Raw genomic sequence first — 27,661 nt, 5'->3', positions numbered from 1 at the left:
GTTAGCCAAATGCCTGCTGATCTGCTTGGGCATGGTTCCACTGACTTCCGTGGCATTACACCCGCTTGTGCCACCTGAGAATTTAGCCCATGCTGCTTTGCTCAGCAATTCATAATGTGCCACTGCTTAAAGGGGGCTTCTTGCCACTTTTTGCATTCTGTTTGTTGTCCTTGGCAGTTGAAAAAAATTGCTATTGTATCTAGTTAGCAAAGACTGGTTATAGTAGATAACCTCTTAAACAGCTGTAGACATGTGCTGGGCTAGGGTTGTGGCTGGCTGGGTGACCTGTAAGCTGCTGGTGGGGGCAGGAGGGGCATTTTTGCTAAGGACTGGATGTAGCTCTGAGGATGTGCTAATAGAGTTTGGGATTGGGAGGAGGGTTAGCTGTCAGACAGGGTGTGTTTTTAAAAGCCATTACAAGAGTTGGGTTTGCATCTCTCATCTGGAGGCTTTTGGCATCAGGCATTAGTATGGTTTGCTTAGTTAGCTGCTCTGGATAAATCTCTCATGTTATAGCACTAGGAAAAATTGAATTTTCCTTTTAGTGAATGGTTTGGCTCCAAGATAGCTCATCAGTTTGGCTCAGTGATGTTTAAAATACTATTAGTGGGATTGCAAAGCTGTGGTGTTTAAATTGCAGAGATCTAGACTTCTCCCAGGTAGGGAAAAACCAGAAGAAAACAATTTCTTCCTTTACAAGAGGAAGTAGTGTGCTCAGTCGGTTGGGATGGGAAAGAGAGAAGCTTGTGGGCAAGGTGCGGTGGCTTAGTGATGGCCAAGGCTTCGGCTAATTCCCGTGTTGTGGTTGCTGTGCGAGAAGAGTCGGGCAATTAAACCATAATTTCAGCCCTCACATCCAGGCATCCATTCCCGCTGGCCCTGATGCCATCTTGCTGATTAATCTTAGGGACGTGTGATCCTACCTGTGGCTGAGTTCTCCACCTGTGTGATGGTCTCAGCCGTGTTGAACACAGAACCATGATGCAAAGCACAGTCTTTGCTAATGTGATCTGGAACTTCCCAGGAAAAAATCTAAGCGGCTTGTATTCCTTTACGTGGCTCAAAGTCGTTGCATTGAGCACATGGCATGATTTAGGGAGAGCAGTGGGTGTCTACCTGCTGCAGTAAATTAATTTTGCAGAGTAGAAATTAATACTCTGCGATCCCGAGGACTGCTCAAATCTGTTCCAAGCAGTCATAGCACCCACTGACTGCTCTGAAGCTCAAAGAGTGGGAGAATTGCCCTGATAACAGCTGCATGCAAAGCAAGATTATCTGCATGACTTCATTTACTGTTCGGAAACCAGGCAGCCTTCATTCAGAATTTGTACGGATGCATCTGCCTTGAATCAGCAGTGCTCCCTACAGTCCGCAGCCAAGTAGTCTCACTCCCTGAACCTTGCAGCTTGTGGTGGATGGTGGAGGAGGAGAAGGGGAGATTTACACTCTGTGCAAGGTGGGAAGTTTGTGTCAGATGTAGTGGCAGGGAGTCTGCATGGAAAAGCTGCTCAGCTAGCTATAACTAGACCTTTGTGCTGCTAATGAGAAATGCCAGTTACTAAATACTATTACTCCTTTGTAGGGTCTCCCCTTCCCTCCAAGCACTTCACTTGACAGCCATTAATTAACTCTCACCACCATCCTGTGCTTGGCAGTTGGCTTTGAATCCTGTGCCGCTGGGGTGGCACACAGAGGTTGCGACTTGTTTATGATGCCAGGTGTGTTAAAGAGGCAGTGACGGATACTGGGATACCTGTGTCCTAGCTGTGCCAGAGGAGATGTTATACAGACCTAAGCTTCTTGGTGTGCTAAGCCTTACCTCTCGCCTGCCAAAAGAATCTGGCACGTTTCAAATCTCTTCTAGTTTTTCCTGCTTCTATCTCTCACCCTGTTAGGTGCACACATTACCTATCCACCTTTTAAGAATTTGAACTGGGATTTTCAAAGGAATCTGCTGGAATTAGATGTTCAAATGCTGTTGAAATTCCAGCCTGTGTTCGTCAGAAGATCACGGTCTTAAATTGTAATTTCTTTCATCACGGTTGTTAAAAAGGAAAATAAAGAATACTGCTACTTAAGATAAAGCGTGCCTCTTTCTTCTGCCAGCCTGAAAGCCTCACAATTGCTCTGGCTGTTGGTAGTGTCTAATTAGTGTAACTTTCTCTGCAGTTTCGTCTGTTCCCCACAGTTAAAAAAGCAACAGCATCTAGCAAGTTGTTAAGAAGGGTGGTTTAGCCACAGTAATAGGCTTGGTAATTATTTTTGTGATGGTAGTTGTAGACAAGGAAGAAATCGCAGCTGTCTAGTCTAATAAGTATCAGAAGTCCTGACATTGCCTTCTTCCAGTTATCCTTTCTTTAGTCAATTTAATACTGTCAAATACTATTTAAAACTCAACACTTTAGCAGCAGCAATCACTCACCAAAACCACCCCCAGCAAAACAGCTATACCCGGGGACTTTGATACATTTGGCATGTCGGGGCAAGACGGAGACAAAATGTTTTTCTAATTTGGAGGCTTGGTGGAAGCAGAAACACATCTATGGGCTGGGTCCTTGGATTACATCATTGATTTAAGTTTTTCATTTCAGGGTCAGAAAGGGGATCCTGGGCTCTCGCCTGGAAAAGCTCGCAACGGACAAAAGGTAAGATGTTGCCCAGAGTGCAAAGGCATCAAGACCAAGATGCGCTTTAAGCCCTGCGGATACCCATGGAGGGAGTCCATACTGCAGCCACAAGCATCACAGCTACTCAAGTAGACTTAGGACTGAAGGTTAAGACTTAGACCCTGGGTGCAGGACTAAAGAGAGTTAGCTAAGGTATTGACCACAGTGCACTGAAGTGCCTGCTGCCACAGCTTTTTGTTGTCCAAGTGTTTATCCATTTCATGCACAATCTGCAGCCCACACTTAACTCCCTGCTGCTGCAGGTATGTGGCTGCTTAAGCCAGGTATTTAAACAGGCACATACGAGGTACAGCCACACCTTGCCAGCTCTAGACACCCAGCTGTAGAAAGAGGCAATCCCGGTGTAAGCAATAAAAACCTTGAAGGCAAAGGAAAGGCTGTTCTTGCCGAGAAGCTGAGGACCAGTGGTTTGCCTCGCGCGGCGCACACAGCCCACAGCTGATGGCCGCTGTGGGAGCAGCCTTGCTGTCCCGGCGGTGGAGAAAGGGAGGCTCCTCAGACAATTGCACTGCCAACACTTGGACCCTGCTGTGGGATAACCAGAGGCCTTTCCACCGAGGTCTACTCAAACCAACACAAAGCACGCAACCGGGAGGTGTAGCTAATTTCTGGATTTAGCAATTGTTAAGGATCAGAGTTCTGCTAATTCTTTTTAATAAGTTACAACTCCCTTTTTTGCTGTTTCACAGCTGAGCGATCTTTACTGAGGCAACAAGGCCTCGCAGAAGTCTGGAAATGAATAGTAGAGCGATCAGGGCTCCACAACATCTACCCCAATTAGTTCTTTCAGTGGTGCCTGCACGATACTTCATAACTCACGTCCAGAGCGAAAAGCCTGGTTCTCTTCCTTTCATCATAAGCCTTGCTATAAATGCAGAGCTAATAGAAAGCATCAGCCGTGAAGAACTTAGGCCCTTCATTTGAAACCAGATGCCTCCATGAAGCACAGCAAGCCACACAAATGCAAGATGGAGGGTGACGCTACAAAACATTGAGAAGTCTAAGTCTGAAACGATGCTTTTAACTTAACAGCACGAGATGCCTTTTGAAATTTCTGGTACACTGCATCGGAATGGCATCACATGGAAATCATCCACCCACAGAGTCTGGAATCGTTTTCTTGCAAGCATGCTCAGTGTAAGAAAGGGAGAGATCCAGATCACTTTTAGCTCATGTTAACAAGGCTTTATTCCTGTTAGCAGTAATAGAAACAAGGAGTTTCCAGCAGGAGTTTGGAGTGATGCCTAATTTTCAAGCTAGAGACTCCAAATGCATTTTCAGGAAGCAGGCACGGCACAGTGTTAGAGACTCTAAAGGGTCTTTTGATCCTAATCAGAGGAGGTCAAAATGGGCTTGTACGAACGGACTGGATGTTAGAGAGGTCTCACAGCAATGTGCTTATCCCTTCCTATGATGATCTGAGTATGTCAGCGGGGATGTGATGCAATCCCTTTTCAAAAGTACAGGCCTCTGAAAAAACCCTCCCACCAGCAGCCTGCAAAGGTTCAATCCATGTCATATAGGCAGGTTAAATAATTATACCATCAGCTCCATCTGAACTGGAGCCATGGGCTGAGCCAGTGCAGTAGCAGAGCGTGAGCACAATCACAGGATTTGGCAGGAGGTACCTGTTGTTCTTACTGCATTTAAAAGCTAAAATTTTCTTGCCTTGGCAATTCAAATGGCTATCGAAAGGTGAATGAAGTATGTGGCTGAATAAGATCATTGGAAAAAAAAAAAAGCAGCATTCATTCTGCTGGCAAAAAGTTGGACTCTAGTAGCAGCTGCCATTAATTAACTGGGATTATTATTTATATGAGCCAGTTAATAGAGATGTTGTTTAAATCTACACTTCTTACCTAGTCAGTTTTTGAAGAGTTGCGATTAGAATCAGAAGTATCAGTAGTTGGGTGCTACTGTCAGCAAAATAATTTCAGTAGCAGTGTGGTAGGCATAGGGAAAATGTTGCTGAAAACTAATTCAACTTGCTTGCTTCCTACAGGGAGACGTGGGCTTACCTGGTTTGACTGGGTTCCCTGGACCACCTGGTAGAAAGGTAAGAGTATTCTTTTCTAGTAAATTCGATCAGTATTTTTATTTTAAAGTTTTGTCCTCTAACTCTGCCTAAAAGATTGAACTAAGTCCTAGTACCCAGCAAAAAAGTCTACGCCTGTTTCACAGGTGCGTAAACTGAGACATAGGCTGAAGCAATTGCCTAAAGGTTGTACCAGCAAGGCTGTGTAAGAGTATGAAATGAAATTCTGGATCCAGATTTCTGTTCCTTCTTTGTATTCCACGTCCTACCGCTCTGCATGATCCCTCTGCACCCTGACACTGGGTCTTCATCAGCAAGCTGAATTTAGGTCTGGTTTAGCCAAAACATTAACTAAATGGATCTACAGCTAGCATCAATACTCAGAGATTGGATTCAGAACAGGATTCAGACATTCCAAGGAAACTTTGACTGTCTCTCCTGGTAAAGCACATTTCAAAGAAAATATATGTATGCCTTCCCTCTATTTTGCTTGGAGACTGACAGCACTGGTCAGGTTTTCCTTTATTTGCTTCCCTATTGATGCTTCCATATTATTAACATCACCAACAACATACCTATGCCTAGAAAAGGATGTGTAGGGATAGAGCACAAGATCCATCCGTCCCTGCCTTCGTGTTGCAGCAGCGTGTGTCCTTGCGTTTACCTGTTCAAGTCTGCACAGCAATACCTTAGCAACCTGTACCTTGAGCTCACATCTTTTATATATCAAGGACATTTCAGCAGACCTTCCAATTCCAGGCTGTGTTGGTAGGGTTGGTTTGTTTTTCTGGAAGCTGGACCTGTTGCAGGGAGCTGCTTGGTAGTTAGGCACGGTGGACATGACTTCCCTTCCCAGCAAGCCAATATTGATATAGCTAAGCTGAACGGTTAAAATTAGCATCTTGTTTCAATCACTTCATCAGTCAATGGGCTGTTGAAGATATACTTGTTCCTCAGGCTAATTAGCTGCACACAAACAGTCAGGTATGCTTTAAGACTCTGGGGAGAGAAAGAAGGTGTGGAGGAGGCTGAAAGAAACCCTCCCTTTCCACGATTGTTTATTGTATGCTTTATTTTGGAATCAAATTGCCAAGAGTAGGGGCTGGGTGTGTTTTTTCTGCTCCTGAGGCTGGTCATGCTTGGGGTGCTGTGTGGAGCTAGGAGCAACGGAGTGATTAATTACCGATCTTGTGCTGTCACAAACAAGTTCTAACAAATAAGGTGCAAAGAATACCATTTTCCTGGTATAACAGCTCATAAAACAAAACCTTGCGGTTGCGATCAGCAAAATGCAGTGTCAGGAGTGTGAGGATTCATAGTGGAAAAAGTGGAGAAGGAATAGGAGATTGAACAAACATTCCTGAGTCCAGCACATGGCCTTCACATCTGATCTCGGCTCCCCCAGGACAGGGTGAAGGCAGGGGTATGCTTCTGTTTCTTCAAGTAATGAGCAAGTTGGATGCTGAATTTTTTCCTTTGGTGCGGCTTAAAAAAAACCCATCTCCCAGTAGCACTAGTCTGGCAGTGGTTTTGGTGTAACCTGGCTTTTATTAGTATCCTGCATTAAGAAAAAATTTACAGCTGTTGGAGAAATGTTTGGAAAAAAAATCTTTTTTTATCTGGATTCCCTGCTGGCATTCTCTCAGTGAAAATATGCTGGTGTTTGGCTGAAGGTGGGCAACACATCTTGGCTACCAGAAAACAGCAACGCCTTGGAAATGGACATCCCTCCTGCTCAGTCCATGGAGGGACTGTGAAAAGAGCTCTAAGGGCTTTGATCTGAAAATACCATGTAGAAACTTTCAAATAGGCAAAATATTTCACCAGGGGAAACAAAATACTTTTCCCACTAAATGAAACAACTAGCTCAGCAGCATGAGCTGGAGCCACAACCAAGCAGCCTATGGTTTTGGATAGTGCAGCTCATACCACCGCGCCTGCCCTGCGAATGCAGACCTTTGCTCTTTGTAGGACTGGGGAGTCTGATCCCAGAGCACCCCCAAAGTCAGTTTGCCTGCACCCATCTATGAGTATATGAAACTGCCTTTTAAGCAGCAGATGTAATTCTCATCCTCTCCAAACAGAGCAAATGTTGCTTTTGCTGACCAGCAGTTCTGAGGAACGGTGGTAGGAGTTGGATGTTCCCTCTGCCCTTCCCTCTGGTGCCTGTAAGGTGTCTCTGGACTTTGGCTTTTGGTTGGGGACTGCAGACCACGGCTGCAGACCACAGCTGCCTTGCAGATGTATCTCAGCAGAGCACTGCATCATTGCTCCCAGCCTCAAATGCTGTGGAGGAGAAAATGGTTGTAGCAAAGTACAAGGTTGTAGAAGACAGCAGCGGTGAGAGAGAGAAAGCTTCATTAAAGTCACTCGGAGAGTAAAGACAGAGCTGGGAAGCAGTCAGTGCTTCAAAACACATCCTGTCATGCAGATCTCCTTCACTGGCCTCTTTACTCTTCACATTTCCTATCAAAGTGCAGGATGATCCTTTTTAGCTAGGAAAGAGTAGATTATAAATATCATTGCAGATGAGTAAATCCTTCACTGGAGTGCAATTTCCTTTCTAAATCACAGCCCTTTGTGTTGAGCACCCTGTAATCATCAGGAAGTATTTGGATAAAAGAGCAAATGCAGTTGTTTTCATACCCTCTGCCCTGTCATTTTAGTGCTATTTGAAGAGGATTTTAGCAGGTAAATACTTTCACATTGCAGCCAACTTGAGCATACACAAGCTTTTGTGTTTTCTCCTCTCTGTAATTAACCTGAGACAGAAATAACTGCAGCGTACTATGAAGAAACACACATTCGAAGCTTCCCAGAGCTCATTAAATGTAGTGAGGAGGATATTTAATAGGATGCAACAGTAGTAGAGTGTCTACATGTTTAACTTAAGTGCTGTTCACTTGCCATTATAGAGATAGCAATGCAATGTTTGGTGCAGACTTAAGCTCAGGATGCGCTTTGAGCGGCTCAAGGGGCTATCAGCTACCCACCTGCTCTGGGTGGACATTGCAGGCTTGAAACTCCTGTCCTGCAGGAACCCAGGCAGAGCAGAATGATTTGGAGCAGCCAAGCTGGGCACCTCTTTCTTATCAGCGGAGGGACCAAGACATCTCTAAGTGTTTGTATCCATGAAAGTAGGTGCTCCAGCTGTCTGGAGACAAAGGTAGTTCCTGCTCCAGGCTGTGGCTGGAAGAGCTGGGCAGAGGTCCCAGGAGGAAAACCCATGAGCTCCGTGCTAAATCCCAGGGCACGTCTGGAGGTGCCGAACCCAGGGCTGTTTCTGTTGGCAGCTCTGTCTGGAAGAGGGCGGAGGGGGCAGAACAGACACTCTCCGTCTGCACAACGCCCTGCTGGCCCATGCTCCAGGGTGGGTGATACCAATACCGGACCTTCCACACCCAGGTGGGTCTGGACCTTCAGAACATGTCTTCACCTTCAGGCCAGACACTCAACCAGGGTGGAGCATCTCTGATGCTAAGCCTCTGACGAGGAGCCAAGGAGAAGATAAGCAAGAGAGGATCTCATGGGGCAGATTCCTGGAGAGGAGCAGGGAGTCCCGTCTGCTGGTCCTGCTCCAAGAGCTGCTGTGGCACTTCCAGTTAGGAAAGCACTGACTGAAATGTACTAGTAACATTTGGAGAAAGGACCTTCGAGGTGGTTCAAATAAGGGCCAGCCGGTAGCCAAATGGTCTTTCAGGTCAGCCACTACCTTCTCAGGAGGTGCAGCTCAGTCAAAAGAGCGGGCCATGATACATCAGCAAGGTCAAGCAGGAGAGAATTGATGAAAAGGGATTCAACATTTTTCCAGGCCAAAATGTCTGAAATAACAAGCAAGGAGGAATGCAAAGGGGAGTGGGTAGTAGCCAGGATGGCTGAGAGCATTGCAAACCTCCGCCAGCGAAGGCTTAGGCTGCAGGTCTAGAATAGCCCATGGGAAGAATAAAAAAGCCATTAAGCAGAGGTGTGGACCTGGGAGCAGAAACAGGCCTGGGTTCATCTGGTGAGCGAAGCAAAAGGCCAAGTCCTCGGCCAAACCAGGGTTCGGTTATGGCTTCCAGAGCAGGGCGATGCTGCTCTGGGGGTTTCGCAGGCAGGCGGTGTGTGTTGGGAGCCCTGGCTGGGGACAGGGTGAGAAGCAGAGTCTGAGTTACGATTAGCAGTTGTAACCCACCCTGAAAGCATTTTGTTATTTCTGTAGTATTTGTGCAAGGATTGTTTCTTTTCTCTCTCCATTCGTTCCAAGTTAAATTTTCTGCCCTTTTTTAAAAGTCTTGCTAGTAGCCCAGCTAAACAGCCATCTCTCTAACTGCACTTAATCTTCTAATCTGCTCTGACTCCATTGATAGAAAGGAGTTTGTTTTAAATAACTGAAGCAAGATAATAAAGGAGAGGGGAAAAAAAATCTGAAGTGTCTGTCACTTGCAGAATTTACTCAGTGTTTGAAGAGAGCTCTAGGTAAATCCTGGAGAAAGCAAACTCTTAAAATACATACTGATCAGTCTGCAGTTGAACAGGCTACCTTTGTCCCGCTTCAGTGTCTGCATCTCAAAAAAAAAAAAAGAACCACCACTGAAAATCTGAAGCAGGTTTATGAAAGACCTGCAAGAATGATTTGAAGCCTGCAACACTTGCCAGCTACCAAGCTGGATTAAGAAACTATTCTAATTAATTTAGCAGGGAGAGAGCAGCTTAAGAGACAGCGTGCTCACCATTTTAGGTAACTTCATAACGAACGACTCTGGATCTTGTCATACCTTGTAGTAATTAGATTAGAAAAGCTGGAAGCTAGACAAATTCAAGCTAGAAACAAAATTAAAGTGACAGTAAATGGTTATTATGGTGTTTCCAGTGGCATTTCAAGTTCTAAAGTGAAAGTGAGCGCTCTGAAACAGAGTGACTCATGTTGTATAGTCCCCCAACTTGCCCAAAGCCAACATTTCACCCTACAAACCTAAGGTGGTTTCCTAAGCATTAAGGATAGCTTTGCTAAAGGTGTAGATTACAAATAGATCTGAGTGTAGATACACTCTAAGTCTGTTCATGGAGCAAGTCCCTCCCGAGCAACCACCAGGCTGGACCCCAGCGGGTGCAGGCTGCTGCTGCCATACCGCGTCGCAGCAGAGTCTGGGAACATCGGCAGGGTTTGGGTGATGCTAGCACAAAGCAGCACATTATCGGTTTGCATGATTGTGTTGTGCTATCCCATATCTAAAATCCTGCTTCTCCTCAGAACTTTGCTCCCACCTGCAAAGAGAAATTCAAACCAAAACCAGATTATTTTATTGTTCTTTTTTGTTGTTGTTCTTCTTACTCATCTCTTCCATGCTATTTCAACAGGGATATAAAGGTTACCCTGGACCACCAGGTCACCCTGGAGACCAGGTGAGTCTTCCCAGTTTCCAACATTAAACCTTTAAGGAGGGATGGATTTGCTGTCTCTGAGGCTAGTTTGGACCCTGTACAACCTGCTCGGTGTGGACAGCCAGCTCCTTCCAGGAGCAGCTTGGTACCCACAGGGGATGCGCAGGGAACTCCCGTGCGGCCGGCAGCTGCGCGCGTACACTGACCGAACATCAGCAGGTTGGTGGGAGGAGACTGCCTTGGAGTTTCTAAATTTAATTTCTTATGTTTATTGCTCAACTATGTTAAGTGTAAGTGGTGGAAGAAATACCAGCTCACCCTACTCCCCCTTTATTTTTCCTTTTATGTTAATTTCACCTGGAGTTTACTAACCGCATCATATTAAATACTAACACGTAATTCCCCTCCCAAAGCCCGTTCCCCTCTCCACTTTTCTGCCCCCTCTTTATTTGGTTAAGTCTGATGTTTGCAGTTCAGAAAAAAAAAAAAAAAGGCAATGAATAGCAGGCCCTGTTAGCAGTGATGTTAAAGGATATTATACATGAATCTAGTTTTGAAGAATTTTGGCAGTGCTTCCCCACCAGCAAAACAGTTCCATATGCCAGATATAGATGCAGCCTTACACCTTCTCTTAGCCTCCTTGTTTCAAACTATCTGCTACGTTCCCTGCAGATGGAGGGAGAAGGAGAAATAGCAACACTCGCTTAATGCATGGATCCTATTGACTTGGCTTCTGTGTGTTTTCTCCCCTTTATTAATTTATTCCTCTGCCTGGCCTTAATATTTTCTTCCTCTCTATAAATTTGCATTGGGTTAATCTATTCTGCCCTCCTTTCCCCCCGGCTCAAAGAATGAAGCAGCTAAAAAGGCTTCCCAAGTGTGACAGTCTCCTTACCTTCTGTGCCTTTTCTCTTTTCTTTCCAAAGGGCGAACGAGGACCAGATGGAAGTCCAGGTGCCAAAGGTTATCCTGGCAGGCAGGTGCAGTAAATCTCATCGTGCTGTGCACAGGCTAGGGATTTGGGTGTGCAGGTAGCTGAATATATGCCCTGTTATATACACGCCCCGCTAAAGTTAGTGCAGACCTCTGGAATATGTCTGAATATTTTCCTTCTTCCCTCCCCAAGATGCTGTATCAGTGACATAGTCTTTCAACTCTGGGGGACACTAAGGTTGTTAGAAAGTATTTTATGCCTATGATAGATAAGAACCTGAATTTCTGTAGCAAAATCTGACAAATTTTTGTTTCAATATAACAACTAGGGAAAAAAAAAATAAAGCAGCAGAACAGAGAAACATACCTGCAAGCTGCTAACCCTTCACTTTTAGGCACATTTGGCATCTAATGTTGAACAGTTTAGAAACCTGGGACAGAAAAAGGTGTATTATCAAAGGAAAAGATTTAGATGAACTCTCAGTAGTAAAATTCACTAGCGTAATCATATATATTTAGATATAAAACTATGCATGGACTATAAATATATATAAAAATCATATTTGCAGCTGCAAAAAAGATGATGAAAGAAAACCAAGTCTTTGTTTTCATTCTGAAAAAAATGCACAAGCACAACTTTCCGAATGGAGGAGCGTGCAAAGGAAAATGGATCAAGATTGGAGACTTTATTGTCTTACTGGTGTAAGGTGCTGAGTAGTAGGAAGAAAATTAAGAGGACGAATTTGTAAGACCTTAAATGGAATCTGTTGGAGGGCAGAAGACCTGGCCCTGTAACATTTTACAGTGAAATGAGTTTGTCATGGTTTTCTAAAATGGACCCATTAATGTTGGATTCTGCCACATTTATCATTAAGTGCATAGCTAAGAGGCTAGGCAGATGTCAAAGACTCCAAGCAGTCTGTTGAGAGTCTTTCAGACTTGTCATGAGTTCGTGTGTGAGTTTTTACCCAGATATGCAGGTTATTGGACTAAATGTGAACTAGATGTGCGGAACAAGTCTGCATCCCCGTGCATCAGACTATCCATAATGTATGATCCATTTTAATTTGAAAATTAAATTGATACCTTGCTTAGCATGCTGGAGAGTGCAGATGGTAGAACTGGATGAGAGCTTTATGCACCTGACTAAATGCTCCATTCATACTCTGAAAGGCTCTTAGAGATTTGCATGCCAAAGAATCTCCTAGGTGTGCATGTGTGTTAAATGACTAGTATGAAGAGGTCCAAGCTATTTTGGACATACAAGGTTAATGAATGCTGTTTAGCAGTTTACAGCAGTGTTCTGCCCATCAGAAAAACAGGGTGAAATCTTTGTGCTTGACAGATGAAGAACAAATGTGCTTTCTTAAAATGTGGTTTGGGTCAGGGAAGTGACTTTTTTTTGTTGTTTGAGGCAGGTTTTTTCAGCATCTCTGAATGCTGTGTGTATCCAGCATGAGAGCTGTTTACTTTACTGAGATTTTACTACTTGTTACTCCTGTCAGCTGTGCTGGCTCTGCAGCACCATGGGAGAGAGCGCTTGGCTCTGTTTTGAGTTGCGCATCATAGGCAGAATTGTTAACTTCACCCCGATGGCTGGAATCTTTGGCAACGATGCATGAGCCAGGGAAGAGCACAATCTGACTTTCACATCCCAGGCTGAGTGTGTAGTGCTGCCAGCTAATGAAAATATGGACTTAGCCTTTTTTTTTTTCCCCTTGCTTCCAAAAAAACCCAGCAACATTTGGAAGTAGAAAAATTTGACCTGGAAACTTCCTAGAAGATGATAAATGTGAAAATTCATTATGCATTTTTACATCGGTCTTTTTCACAGTCCTTTAAGTGATCAGCAGTAGGCATAGAAGTAGAATGGGGAATGTATTTTCAATTCTTCCCATAGCTGTTGATGCTGCAAAGGGTTAGAGATATTGCAGTACCTGCACTGCTAAGTGACTTTCTAGGCTGTAGAAATTAGAAAGACTTTCTCACTGCATCAGAGCCCGCCTGTGTTCCTTTTTTACATTTGTCGTTTGCTATACGTGTGTTCAGTTAGGCAGGAAAATGAATTGAGAGCTGTTGGGTACAGAGCATCCCTGTACATCGCATCTGAAGTGTAACGCAACCTCTGTGCCCCCTGCTGCATTAGCCTTTCTGGTCTTTATGATCAGAAATCTCTACTGCAGCCCCAGGGAAGGCTCACTATGTGCAGCAGTCTCAGGTTCTGCAGAGTCCCAGCTCTCCAACAATGGGAGATTTGTTATTTGTATCGTTTTGTCCTTTTTTCTCCTTTGTTGATACGCCTTGGACCCTGCACTGAAAGCAGAACCACGCAGGGACGGTGCTGGGGGTTTGGCACTGCTCGTTAGGTTAAGTTAAAGCCTGTCCACATTTGTCTTTGTTTTTTTCCTTCTGTTCTAGGGTTTACCTGGCCCCATAGGGGAAGCTGGTCCAAAAGGCAGTCGGGTAAGCAGCCTTTCATTTGTCTTTACTTGTTTTTACCAAAAGCTTCTCAAGAAATTTCGTGCTTAATTTTGCAATCCTGAGACTAGTTGCTTTAATTTGTTGGATTCAGGGGATTTGAACTGTGCACCGCTTGTTTATTGAAGCACTGCTAGATTTTTTAAATTAAACATGGAATGTACCAAGATCAAAGTTCACCAATAGTGCTGATGATACAAAGTCAACCCCTTCAGAGCTCACGTTGCAGGAGAGGAAAGAATGGCATACAAATTCCTACCAAAGACCAAAGTCTGAACTTTCTGCAAGCCCCATCTCCCAAAGGCCTCTTTAGTTTCAGCAAGTGTGGTTCAGTGGTCTTCGACCATGCTGAATATGGGCTCTTTTGGGTATAGTCCTGGGTTTGGGAGTGATTTATATCATTATGCAGAATAGCAAGCCAGCATCTTGAAGCCATGTGCAAACAGAAACATTAATATCTCCGTTCTGCCTGGTTTTGCTCACCAAATTGAATTGCTGGGGGTTCGTTCTCACTGCAAAGGATTTTTTTTAATTTTTACCAGTTAAGGCTCTCATTAATCACATTTTGTTCTTTTCCTGTAATTATAAGTTCACAATGAGATTCAGAGCCAATAAAATCCCCCATTTTTCTAACATGTGATACTTTTTCTGTATGCAGTAAATTCAACCAGCTGGCTTTCATCACTAGGAAAACTGCAAGGAATAAACAAACGCTGACCCTGTAGCTAGCTGTATTCCTGAGCTGGGAAGGGAGATGGCATTTTCAGTGTCCTGCAGGAGAGAGGAAGATCTGAGATAGCGCAGCTTGCTCACCTCACTTCTGCGAGTGGTGAAGTTTTCCCTGGTACATCTGTTTCACTGGCCTAACCACGACCTCCTGTAATTATCATGTGGTAGATGTGCAGAATGGAAGACTTGAAAATTATTTTCCACTTTGCACCCCTGAGTGCTGAGGAATGAAATATTTATAGCTACCCAAGAAAGCCATTTCTCAGTTCAACCGCAATCAGAATCAGGTACTAAGGTGAGATACTTGCATTTTGTGGATTGAGGGAGCCAGCTGTGGAGTCTTCTCCATCCCTCACCTCTATTTTTTTTCTGCTGCAGGATGTAGTTCAGGAGTTGCATGGTTCGTCTTGGGGTTCAGGAGGCAAAGGCAGACAGCATCATTTTAATGTAGCCATATTTCCCAGTTAGGTATTATCCCTAAAGGAATTGCAACCTAAAGGGAGTGATGGACTGGTGAAAAAGTTTGACAGTAAGATATTTAGTGATGACGGCGAAAGAAAGATGAGAGAAAATCAGTGTTAGCACTTGGCTCATGTAACAGTGAGGTGCCACCGAGTGGGCTCCCCGCTGAAATTCACTTCCTCTTGATTCTGCATGTTTGGCACAAATTAGTCCTTTGCAAAGGACCGGCACACAAGGTAACTTTGTACTAACTGCTGAGCAAAGAGGATTAAACACAAGGCTTCAATTGTTGCAAGGGAAGGGAAATGTAGCGTTTTATGCAGCATGTCTTGTCTGAGCAGGATCCCAAGGCCATAGAGAAACGCTGCATATTTGAAAATGCGACGCCTGCCGATGAGTGTGAAAGGAGCGGATTTTATGTGAAACACGTTGGTGCAAAGGAGGATTCTTTACAGTTGGGTGTCAGAGGATCTGTACGTATGTACAAGTCGAGCCTGGTACACTGATCCAGAGAGCCTGAAATGCCACGCTCAGCCTCTCCCTGCCTAGGCAGGGCCCGTGGTGCTTGGGTTGACAAAGCATTTGCAAAAGGTCTTGGTGGTGCAACAGAGTTTGCAGGGCAAGGCTTTAGGCAGAACCGGTACCAATTTGCCTGGCTCTCAGCAGCAGGGTGGTGGGCAGCCTTGCGTGCCAGGAAAAGGTGGTGGTTGCGTGAGAAGGGGCTGCGGTGTGCGACCGCCATGTGGCATAAGACAAGCAGAAAGGGCTTGGTACAACAGGGCATTTTCACAACACGGTTGGGAATGAGCGTAGCCCTTGGAGAGATGAAAGGAGGTGCAGCCATGTGGATTACACTTGCTATCACTCTTGCTAACCTTGAACCAAGCTCCGTTTCCCTCAGGTACACTTAGAGCCAGCCCAGGTAAGGTTTCCTCTTGCTGGCCTCTTCCTGCCCGGAGTCCTCATGATCCCTGGTGTGAGGGTATGTGCCCTTGGACTACATCGTGGAAGCCAGCACCATGCAGTCCATGGGCATATACACTTGCCTCAAGGTTTATTTCATCACGGCTGCCATTGACCAACGCTGGAGGATGCTCTGCTCTTCAGGAAAGACAGACTGACTGGTTGTTAATGGAGAAATGTATTTGACTACTTGTTTCCTCTTTTCTTTAGGGATATATTGGTCTCCCAGGATTGTTTGGGCTACCAGGGGCTGATGGAGAAAGAGTGAGTATTTTGTGAAGAAAACCTCGGTGCGTTGCTTGAATACAGTTCCTCAGAGCCTATTGTAACCTGCTCTATCACTTGTTCCTGAGGAAAGAGGCAAGCATGCCTAATGTTTAACCACGCCTTCTTTACCCTGTTTCTACCCTTGCATGAAGACCTGTGTCCCTGTATGATGTTGACATTCAGGTCAGGAAAACCTAAGTTTCAGACAGGGTCATCAGACGTCACTGTTGAGTAGAGAGGAATTTTTCTATGTTTTCCTTCACTTAAAAACCTGCCTTCCTCCTTCCCCTTACTAGTTCATCTTAGTGGGATGGGATGGGGGGGAGAACATACATGGAAATTCCCTGCTCCCGCAGGACTGACATCCCAGCCACAGCGTCCCAGCATTTTGGGTGTCCAACTAGAGGTGTCTGGAAAGAGCCTGGCTTTTGGAAGGAACAGTGCCTGAGGCTTTCTGACAATGGCTTTCCTTCCACTTGCATTGAGTTGGGCAGTCAAGACTGGGGCCTGTGGATGGGCAGCTGTGGCTGCTGTTCCCATGTGTACTCCCTTCACCCCATCCTTTTCATCGTGACTTCTCCAACCCCACCTATTCACAGCTTTGCAGGACCTCCCTTGCTTTTTTGCTCTTCTCCCCCATGTCCCCCCACCTGGCTGATCTCTACCCATCCAAGGACCCCCTTTTCCCACTGCAAGATTTCCTAAGGAAGGTCACTGTAAGATGAAGACTGTTTTATTCCAGCTTTTTCTCCCTCAAATGCAAGCTCTAGAAACAAGAGAGGCCTCAGGAGCATGTGGAAGTGAGCGTGTGTGTGCCTGCCTGGGAGGGGACTACCCTGCACTCTAGAGTCACTGATTTAATGCTTGTATAACTAAATAAGAAACATAAACAGAAGTTCTCCAGCAAGTGCCTTGGCAGTGGCCTTCATTCGCTTCCAGACCAGTAGCTTAATGACTGCTCCTGCTAAGCACAGCTTCAGTCTGTTGCCCTGGGTGTGGATGCTGGCTGTGTGTCCTCAGGGAGGGCTGGAGTTAGTGGATGAAGGTTAATTGTCTTCTGCTCTCGCAGCTGACTGCAAGTAGCTGACATTTTGATTCCTGAACAATGCCGCAGTCATTAGCCTGTTTTGCATTCCTCTTCCTCTTCTAGTTTTGTTTTGTATTGTTGGTTGACTGTTTGCTTTCTCAACCAGACCTATTATTTTTTTTTTTCTCTGTGTGTTTTCCTTGCAGGGGATCCCTGGAGTTCCTGGGAAGAGGGGCAAGATGGGTAGGCCGGTAAAGTTTTTCCTCGTCTATTATGCAGACCTTGTTGAATGAAACTGGAAAAAAAACATCTGGGTTTTGGCTAGGTCCCTTCATATTTTCTGATGGGAACTAAATGGGCAGATCAAACAAACCTTTCCATGTCTCTCTTCTCAGGCAGGAAGAAAACTGAAGATATAAGTGTTTTTTCTCTTCCTTTCTTCCGTGCTCTGCCCACTTCACAGGCATTTTTGTTCTTTTTCGCACTGTCTCCATCCTCCCTTGAATCTTACACTTCTCAGATTCTCTTCTGCAATATCTTCCCCTCTGGCCAGCCTCTTCCCTGAATGCTCCTTCTAATTCCCCGCCATGATTGCAGCATCCCAGGTGTCTCTGCTCGCTCTGTTACATCTACTGCTCTGTGCTCCCATCGGACCCATCTCGTTTGCCTCTTTTTGCTGGGATTCTTTCCAACCCTTGTAGCATCCTGGTTTGTATAACGCAAGCGCACTTTTGTATAGAAACCTTTTTGTCCTTGGTGGTGGTACAGAGTTAAAGCCGTAACAGATCAGATGAAGACATGTTTGAGGAGCAAGGAGACCCGGTAGATTTGAGAGCTTGGCCAGGAGGAAGAGGTGCTTGCAGGTAGGGCTGAATACAAGGTGAAAACTGATTCCTGCATAAAAGAAGGGAGTTTGTGCTGACTGTAGCAAAAAGCAAAATAAAAGCAGATGGGAAAAGTACTGAGATGAGCAGAGCAAACAGGTTGTGCTGACTGTAGCAAAAAGCAAAATAAGAGCAGATGGGAAAAGTACTGAGATGAGTAGAGCAAACGGGGAAAGGACAGAAAGGACAGCCTTTCCCACATCAGCCTTCTTCCAAGCAATTCTGTGTGCTTCCTTTAGCAAAATGTATAAAGTTTTTTGCTGCAGGACTCAGCAGAGAGATCAGGAACGTTCACGCTCTGGTATGTCTCATTACCTTTGCACCTTGTCCTTCGTGTTAGCCTGAGTTTCTCTCAATCTCCTGACATCATTGCACTCACAGGCCCCTTGTAAAATATCCACTCACCCACACACGGAAAAGTTAAGTGCTTTCCCCTTGTCACCCTTGCATGCAAAGACGTGCTTTCTCCGAGTCCCACGCCTACCGCTTGTTGGTGTTCTCACAGTAAAAACCATGCAAACGTCCCGACAGTGCCACATTCATCCCGGCTGGCTGGGCTTCTCTCCCTGGGATGGGGGGAGGTCGAGCAGATTTTTTTTTTGGGGGGTGCTAATGGAAATCTGTACCAGATCTTAGAATTTTGTAAGACGCTGGTTGCACCAGAAACCTCTGTGATGAATAATTACAGAGAGCCAGTCGATGTAACGATGACTCATTGACCAGCGTAAAACAAACAAAGCAACTGTCGTTAGGTACAGGGTTTCTGCTCTCTGCCTTGTTTCTGCACAGAGCACGCTGGAGGCTCAAAGCCTTCCAGCTGTTGTTTGACTAGCATTTGTAATCTTCCGGGCAAGAGTTTTTGTCTGGCGGTCACTGTTACAAACAAGGGGCTCCCCTGAGATCAGCAGGGAATCTCTCAACCATGGAGGCATTTAGGCTGGGATCTAGAGAAGGGATTAAACAGCTGCGCTTGAGCACCTTTGTTCTACTCGGCTCTTTCAGAGAGTTTTGGCTCCATCCCCGTTTCATGATATCAGGTTTAATTAGAAATCTTGAATGGACCGATGCTGATGATTTGTACTTCCAAGCGTGAACAAAAAGATTAAGTGTTATCCAGAGTTATTCAGGAAGTCACTGGGAGAATGGAAAGTAGGAACCAGCTGACCTGGTTCCCTTCCCAACACTTATCTCCTGGCCTGTGCTGTCTCCCAGCTGGTTTGCAGTGTTAGTGAGCCTGCTGTGATTTCTCTGGTCCTTCGTGTCCCCGCGCTGCTAGGTCTGCTGGCGCGGCTACTGCTTCTGTTCTATTTCAGTGTTGTCATTGCAATGGAGAGCTCTGGGAAGGCCTTATTAGCTGCCATCCAAAGCTGGTAAAGGCTCTGGAGAGTAGGGAGGGAGTTGGTATCAAATATATTTCTCTACCTAGTTTTATTTGGGATGAGAGATGGCCACAGATTAAGTGCTTGGCAGAGGGAGGAGCAGGGGGCTGGGGGAGTTTGCATGTGACACCGTGGGCCTCCGAGAATGATGTAAGAGGGAATGATTAAAATAGAAGAAGTGGACATGAGTCAGATCTTGAAACCCTTCCAGGGAAGTTAAGTTTTGCAGAGCTGTGAGGGACATGGTGAATCTGTCGTGGAAACAGCTGACTCCACCTCCCGCTCCACTCTCCCTGCAGGGCATCAGCAAGGTAGGGGGCCAGGGCATTTCTAACGTATGGGCCCTGGCGAACTCTTGAGCAAGGCAAGGGTTGGGGCTGGGCTAGGGGGAGAATTATGGTTTAAATACAGTGCACGAGGCAGACTGAAGTAACCTGAGTCTGTACGTCTCCAGATCTGCTGCCTGTTTTAGAGGTAGGCTGGAGGCCTGGAGCTGAAGCAGCCAGTTGCTTAAACATTCACTCTTGCCAATGCAGTGGCTGAAAAGAATGGCTTTTTATGGTGTTTTTATGGATTTTTATGGTGTTCCATTGTGAGCAGCTGCAAAAAAAAAAAAAAAAAAGGCCCCATTGCTGTGAGGGCAGCAGGGCTGTGGTCCACACTGTGCAGGGGGTAAGGAATGAGAGAAGCTGTTGTTACCCTCCATCTTGGCATGCATAGGCAACGGATCGGTCCTAGTTCATCTTTAGAAAGGAGATGTCCTGTCACTGGAGGAGGTAACCCACGGGAAGAGGAGATATAGCTGGCCATCATTCAAGAAGCGCAAAGCTGAAAGTCATACGATTTTCTTATGCTGTGGGAGATGGGTAGCTACAACCAGAAATGTCTGCACTGCGGATCATATTAAACTGCAAATAGAGTGTAATATTTTCAGAAGTTCTCAAGCCCTGTTAGAGAGAGAGACTCAAAGGCAAACTTTCAGGAAATATATCCAAAGAGCTCTGAGCTCTTTTTTTTTGTTCATTTTCATTATTGATGTGTGCTTGTATCTCTTTTTTCATGTAGCGTATCAATACTGCACCAGCTGTGCTATCTTATGCCTGATTTTTGCTTACAATGTGTTTCATTATTAGTATTACTTTAAAAGAGATAGAAAGGAAGGAGCAAAGTTTAGTTCCAAGGCATACTTAGTAATTCTTGGGTTTGTCTGAGGACCATTCACAGTTTAACCAAACACAACTAAGGTTTCCTTATATTTTTTGGAGAACCTGTTGCTGCTGCTGGTCCTGTGTCTGGAGCTCAGTTGAACACTTGGAGCCTCGCCATGTCAGGTACCATGCACACACCTTGTGAAAGAAAAGCCCCGGCCCAAAGGGTCCATCAGTTTGGATTAAAAAACAGCACATCCCCAGGGCTGGAAGGTTTAGGTAACAGTAGCATGAGCAAGTCATTGGTACCACAAGCAGGGATTTTGGCTTCCCTGCCGGTCTGGCTGTGCTCATCGTTACTGTTCTTTCTTTTGTCCTCCTGTAGCTCCTGTTTGTGAGTGATAGGCAGCTGTGTCCTGCCGGGTGCCGTGATGGGCGTTTCTGCCTGCCTGCTCACCTCAGGCAAGGGAGGCAAACACCTCCTGACAGCTCACACTCTGCCATCAGGCTTTGCGCAGCCTTTAGCAAGTGCCACCGTGTTGCTGAAGTGCTGCTCCGAGGAGATGGCTTGACAGGTGGAGCGGAGTGTGTGAGTAGCAAGCGCAGAGGGAGGGTTTGCGCTGGGGATGGGTGGCCAGGGAGGCTGACACCTCTGCCTGGGAGAGTGGCTGGAGTCTGCCAAGGCAAGGTGGGGAGATGCTGCATTGCTTGGTGACTGCACAGGGGGAGGAAGAGGATATGGGACCTGGTTTCTCCCTGTGGCATGCAACTTCAGACAAGCTCTTTGGCTGTTCTTGGCTGTGTCCAAAATAGGGATAATACACTCGGCTCTCCTTTGAGCTCAGTAGCTGAAACTTAGCAAGTAAATACCAAGGATTACTGCTCGGATGTCAAGGAAGAGGTGCTATAAAGTGGCATGTGGATTTTAAGTATTAGGGATCAGTGCATAGGTGAGTCTAGAAGTCTCCCTTCCCTCTGCCTGTCAGCCACAGCATGGAGGTTGTGAGAACCAGCAGTGATCTGGCAGCCACTCTAACGTAGCCTCAGTATTTGTTGAGAGCATCAGCGCGGTGGCAAGCTGCCGAATCTGGCATCCGCTTTCCATGAGCTGACCACAGGCAGGGTCCCCCTTGCCAGCTCTCAGCTTGTAATGCGGCGGTGCCTTCTTGCCAGGCTGTTTTTCATGTCTGCTGTCTTCTTCCATGTTGACTTACAAAGTTAATGTCTTAACTTGGGCCTCCAGTGAACACAAAGTCTCAATATATTCTTTTTTCTTCATCTGATAAGTTGTTAGAAGTGCATGTGATACCCCTGCACTCCCCACGAATACAGGTAGGCTGCTGCATCATATGAAAAGGCACTGCCTTGTGGGAAACACTAGATAGCAAAAAGCAGGGCTGCCTTTGGGTTAGGAAGGTTTCGTTTTACAGCTTTCCCCAACCTTTTGATATATGGCTAAGATAACTTAGTGGTGAACGTAAGTGCACGGGGTTTTGCCAAGTTACACAGTCTCAGCTGTTGTCCATGCAAACAATGGGGAATGTATTTTGCCATGTGTCTGGAAAGGCTGGCATAACCGCAAATTACAGAGAAAATAAATTTTGCTCCTCTCTGTAGGGACTAAGATGATAAACAACTCCTTTCTTCTTGCTCCAATCTTTTCTCTGCTTTGAATGCAGCTGAGGTCCTTCCTTGCATTTGAAGTGAACCAAGCGAGAGTCTTCTGCACCACACAAGTTAGATTTGGAAAACTGGTAACAGCATCTCGAAGTACCTCTTCTTTAACAAATAATTGCCAAACTCCAATTGACTTGTATGGGCTCCCTGGGGGTGCAAAGAGGCAGCCCATACAGCTTTTCTCATAAGAAACATGTCATAGACACATCCTAAGAGCTTTCACCTACAGCATTGAGCATTGTGGCTCACATGAGCTGCTAAGGGTCCAGCCATGTCTGTTTTGGCACTGAGACCTTGTTACCTACCAAAAAAAAAGGAGGAAGAATGGAGTTGTACTTCTCTTTAAACGCTGAGAAACATTTTAAAGAAATATTGTAATTAAAACTGAAAAATTTCTAAAGAAGTAGGGGTAAACTGTGGTTTCCCACTTAGCTAGGTGGTAGTTCAGTGTGTTGGCCCACAAACCATTTCCTAAGATTTGAAAGAAATAGGAATTATTTTTTAACTGGTCCTAAATGATGTTATCCGTATATATCCTCAGAAAAGAAATATTTACTCTTACGCATAGCTTCGCTGCTCAGGCCTGATTCACCTGAGCACTTGGTGAACTCATCCTCCAACCCATAAAGCATTCCTTCCCAGCTGGTGTCCCAGTTCAGGTTCAGCTGTAGGCCCTGTGCATACAGAGACGTACTTTCAAATGTGGCCAGCCAAAGTTAGTGGAGAAATGCACGGGCTGAGGACCTGTACGTACAGGTAAATCCACAAGATGAGCTGCAGGAAGGAGCACAAATGGCCTGTAGGAGTTGATGGACAGGACTTTGGGAGCTCTCTCTGTGTCTTGTGCTGATAGCCCAGCATAGCATGAAAAAGTTTGGTGCCTTCTTCAGGAACTGATTGATTTAAAAAACAAAACAAAACAAACTTTTAATTATTCTGTTTGCATGAAAAGTCAAGTGGAGGTCATGAAAATTAGTAATCAACAAAACAAGGCTGTTACTGAGAGAGTTTTAGCCCATAAATTGTTTTTTTCCTGTTAGCCATCTAAGTCAATTCTTTGCTGTAATTTTTCTTTATTAACCTAGATTTTTAAAATAGGTTTGGTTTGAGCAATCAGTGACTTTTTTAATGCTTAAGTTGGACACTGAAACTGGGCAGCTGGTCTCTCCTCCCCTCTGGACCTGGTTCACCACTCTGAAATGCAGGCGTGAGCCCAGAGCAAATGTCACCGTCTGTTTTTTGGCCTAAGTTGTGTTCCACATGTCTGGACTTACCCAAATCTCTGTGGTGAGGTGCTTGCATGGTTACTTATCACTCTGATATCAGCACATGTTCCTATGTTCGTGATTACATCATCATGATTACACAAATAACCTGGCAAGGTGGACAATACTAGCATGTATCTCATTTTTTAAAGAATGGGCAAAACAAAGTGCTGAAAACACAGGGAAAAGGGTTTGAAAGGTGCCAAGGCCCATAATTTCTACTGAAAGAAAAGAAACAAACCCAAAGACGGTTTGTTTCCAAGAATGTCCCTAAGTGACTTGTCCATCATCATTCAAAAAGTTCGTGAAGAATTGAGCCAAGGTCTCCTCAACACAAGAGTATCTTTCTTCCTTCAAGGAAATGTTCATTCATAAATTAGATCAAAGCCCCAAAATTATTTTTATTAGAAATTATAAGGAAAAAAATAATGCAACTATCACTTTTGAGTCTGAAAACATTTAGATCGCCAAAGCTGTTTGACTTTTTTAAATGGGAGGCTGCTTGATTTGGAAATCTTGGCCATAAATAGTTAGGAGCAGTGGCAGATTCAGAGCTCTTCAGCATTAGGTACTTTGGTCTGTGTAATCTGCGCTTTGTTAGAGCCCCACAGACAGGGGAAGAGATCATCGACAAGCGCCAAAGGAACAAAGCGGATGGGCAAGAGGGTGCAGGGGCTGGCAGTTCACTTCAGTGATGTTCGGCTGAAGGGGCTTCAGGGGACTTCTGCTTGTGTTCGAGTGGAACAGGCTGCCCTGGGGGGCTGCGCTCCCACAGCTGGAGGGTTAGTTATGTTTTAAAATGCCATGAAATCTTTATCCAAAGAGGATGTGACATGGAGCTGTGAAGTCTCCCAGGGACAGCAAACAAACCTCCCTTTCGGGTGACAGCAGAACTGCAGCAGGGCCATCGGTCCCATACCCAGCCGAGGATGGCATCTCCCTTCTTTGCAGGGATGAAAGCTGTCACAGTCCCAGGTCTAGACTGAGCAGAAGGCAAAGGCTCCTGCATAGCCGTGTGAGTTAAAGCTGGTGAACAGACACGCCGGGAGCAGAGGGTTTGCCAGGCTCCCTTTGGGGTGACTCTCGCCGCTCCAGGAACCAGCGCTAGGTCTGAGCCAGCCTGTTTGCCTTCGCACCCACCTGTGGAAGGGCTCCCGTCTGCTCTTTCCATCAAGAATGCTCTCAGAGGTGTAAGCTGCCAACATAAGCTACACTTGTTTATTTTATTCACCTTCTTTTTTTCCAGTGAATGCCTTCTCTTACCCTCAGCCCTGCTTCCCCACCATGGCCTTTTTTTTTTTCTTTTTTTTTTTTCCCTGTTTAAATTGTTTGACTTGCGAGCTCCATCCCTGGGGAGACTCCTAGGCAGTGATTCACCTGGCCGGAGCCAACTGGCAAATAGAGTCTTTCGCAGACAAGACAGGAGGGCTGGTTGGTTTGAGCAGCTTCACCTTCAGCCAACAGGAAAATAAAATCCTATTTTTGGAGAAGGATTCTGTTGGCGTGAAGACGTGCCAGGATTCCTCAGAGCAGCAGCTGCCAGACTGCCTCCCTTACTCCATCAGGGAAAGTGTTTTAAACTGAATCAGATGTTGTATACATACAACACACCCACCCACATGCGCGCACCTGAAAAGGCCTTGGGGAAGCAAAGGACGCGGTGCATCTCACCGGTCTGTGCTTCCCTGAGGACAGCTGCTTCCAGGGACAAGACAAGAGGTGGTGGTGTCTGCTCAGACCAGGAGCAGCTTTTTGGCTGCCAACAGCAAGAAAGGGCAGGCCGCCCTCTGTTTTAAGCAGAGGGAGAAAGGAAAGGGAGGTGGAGAGGGATGTAATCCCCTGGTGCAGGAGGAACTGGTTCCAGTGTCTGTCTGGGTCTGGTTGTTCTCAGCAGGTTTATGAAAGGATGCTCTTTGCAGGGAGTGTGGATGAAAAGGAATTAAGGCACTATTGTTGGATCTCAAAGATGGAGATTTAGTTACTGGTTCAGCTTCGAACTTCTCAGTGTTACCTGGGATAAATGAGTTTGCAACTGTGTCTGTCTCAGTTCCCTCTCTAATAGTGGTTCCCCAGCTCCACCGAGTGCAGAGAGGACAAACTGTGCAACTGCTGTAAATCTTGGCTTCGGGTGGAGACGAGAGAGCGCAGAAGCACCTGGATCTTGCTTAGTGCAAAGCATCTCATTGTATGCTTTTTCTCTGACTCCTCTGCAAGCTTCATCTTGCTTCTTTCATTGAAATTCTCCTTCAGATAATGTGAAATCCGTTCAGCTGGACTTTTTTCCCAACCTCCTCTCTGTATTTCCCAGCTGTGAGATAGAGCCAAAAGTTTTGTCATACCTGACTTCAGCCACTGCGGAGGAGCACCCCACTGGCTCCTGGCCAACAGAACTTGTTAGCTGAGCATTTTCCTCCTAGCTCTGCTGCCATTTGCCATCCCTTCCCGGTCCATGGTCCTTCTCTGCATGTCCCCTCCCTCCCACAGAGAGGGCAGGATGCACGGCTCGGTATTTTTCACTAGGGTGTTTTTCTTTGCCATCTCAATTCTTGAGCATAATTTTCAGGGACCAGCCTTCCTCAAAAAACAGCTGCATCCTGAAAAATGGTAGATTTTCTGTACCAAAAAAAAACAACCCTCTGCACTCACTTTGGGAAGGTCAGGAGACTCTGAATGCGCTGGACTCTTGAATCTCTTTCACAAGTCTCCTGTAAAGGGCTGCCAGTTGCAACCTGCCTGGCCGCCAGCACCATAAAACGAGCTTCCTGCCCCATGTGTTCGCCCTCAGCTCGGGTTCCTCAGACTGCTGGAGCACTGCATGGGAGAAGAGAGGTAGTGCTGCTTGGAGGAATGAAACAAACGGGATAACAAAGTCTGCTTGTCATTCCTAGGCTGCTTGTTTCAGTTGAACAGTGCTAGTTTTGTTCCTCGGGAACATCTCTGTCTTTTAGGCTCAGGCAGGAGGGGAGAGGCACTGAAAAAATAGCTTTTACAGACATGTGAGATCCAGCAAATTAGGACACTGTGGTCACTGGAACTGTTATTGTGGTTTAAACTGCTACTGCTTACCCCATGGAAAGAAAGCACTTTCTTTTTCATCAGGGGCTTAGAAGATTGATTGTTCCCTGCTGTGCACAGGACTGTGTTGGGATAGCTTTCACATCCTGGTTTGGGTCTCAGAGACTGTATGGGTGCTGAAATACCTTCCTTCGTGCCCCAGCCGCCAGCCTTGGTCTCATTTAATGTACAAAAGACTGTTAATACGCATGTTGCTAAGCTCAAATATTGGGCTAGGACACCTAGGATTAGTTGAATTGAAGCTGCTCTTCCCATTTGTCTCCTCCTCTGGGTTTGTTTTACAGCTTGGGCCAAAAAGTACCAGGGGACCACCCACCACCCCAGAGATCTGTGAGCCTGGGCTGGGAGGGCTGCTCGTGCCAGCAGAGCCGATGGCCTGTTACGGATGATCAGGTGTTGGCAAGGATGAGGCTTCGCTGTCTTGAACCTGGCTGTTGTGGCAATGATGCCAGCCCACACTGTTCTGGGTTTTCTTCTCTGTTTCCTCCCACTTTGACCATTTTCCATCCCATCTTGATGATGGGCACAAGCCCTGGCTCTGCGGGGCGAGTCACAGTGTGCTGTGAACAGGTTTTATTGTCGAATCTCTTGCTTACTGGATAGCACTGACCAAGTGACCTTAGTCTGCCTTCAAAACACAGGAATAATCTGCTTTTTTAAATACTTGGAGATCTACTGTTAGAAAGGCTTTATAAAAGCTACATTTTTTTATTAACTCTATTACCAAGTGCCTCAAATCTCCTTTGTCTTTATCTTTAAGCAGCAAGGTTAGTACTAGAAATTGAGGCATAAAAAGAGATTAGTGGGAAACATATGAATTAAAATAGTTCTTTATCTGGACACTTTTATTCTGGCAGAGGAGTGCATTGTTTATATCATGTTGAAAGAGTTTAAACCAAATTTAGAAAATGCTTTTAGTGTGGAGCAAGCATTCCTCTAGATGATATTATGCTGCTGTAGCAATATTGATTTAATTGTACTATTCAAAGTAGTAAAACCTGCCCACATTGGCAAGACCTTAGCTTGACAGAAGACACCTCAACAGCCCCAGGGCTCAGCTGCTCAGTGGCATCCATGGGTCACTCTGTGCCCAGCTCTACCCTCTGAGAAAGGAAAGATGTAACTGGGGGAGCGCTGAAGGCTGTGACTAGAATCTGCAGCAGCGTAAGTACAGTATCAGTCTATGCACACTCATATTTTCCTTGGCAAGTTGTACGACTGTAAACAGCAAAATATTCCAAGGCCGTCTATTTTTTTTATTTCGTCTTGCTGGAGCAATGAGTTTTCC

The 27,661-nt window shown here is 45.6% G+C and overlaps 1 protein-coding gene across 1 annotated transcript in view; it reads left to right on the top strand.

The window, feature by feature from the left end:
• Nucleotides 1-27,661, top strand: part of COL27A1 (collagen, type XXVII, alpha 1) — a gene marked incomplete at its 5' end in the record, with an annotated part of 152,405 nt that overhangs the window by 27,032 nt on the left and 97,712 nt on the right. The window contains 7 exons of the mRNA XM_009702324.1: nt 2,592-2,645; nt 4,690-4,743; nt 10,063-10,107; nt 11,013-11,066; nt 13,438-13,482; nt 15,862-15,915; nt 17,152-17,196. Coding sequence (XP_009700626.1) covers nt 2,592-2,645; nt 4,690-4,743; nt 10,063-10,107; nt 11,013-11,066; nt 13,438-13,482; nt 15,862-15,915; nt 17,152-17,196 — 351 coding nt within the window. The remainder of the gene's footprint in view (nt 1-2,591; nt 2,646-4,689; nt 4,744-10,062; nt 10,108-11,012; nt 11,067-13,437; nt 13,483-15,861; nt 15,916-17,151; nt 17,197-27,661) is intronic.

The sequence above is a fragment of the Cariama cristata genome, unplaced genomic scaffold, assembly GCF_000690535.1.
Source record: "Cariama cristata isolate BGI_N322 unplaced genomic scaffold, ASM69053v1 scaffold376, whole genome shotgun sequence".
Taxonomy (NCBI): Eukaryota; Metazoa; Chordata; class Aves; order Cariamiformes; family Cariamidae; genus Cariama; species Cariama cristata.
Note: the sequence above shows the minus strand (reverse complement) of the source record. Positions and strands in the feature narration are given on the sequence as shown.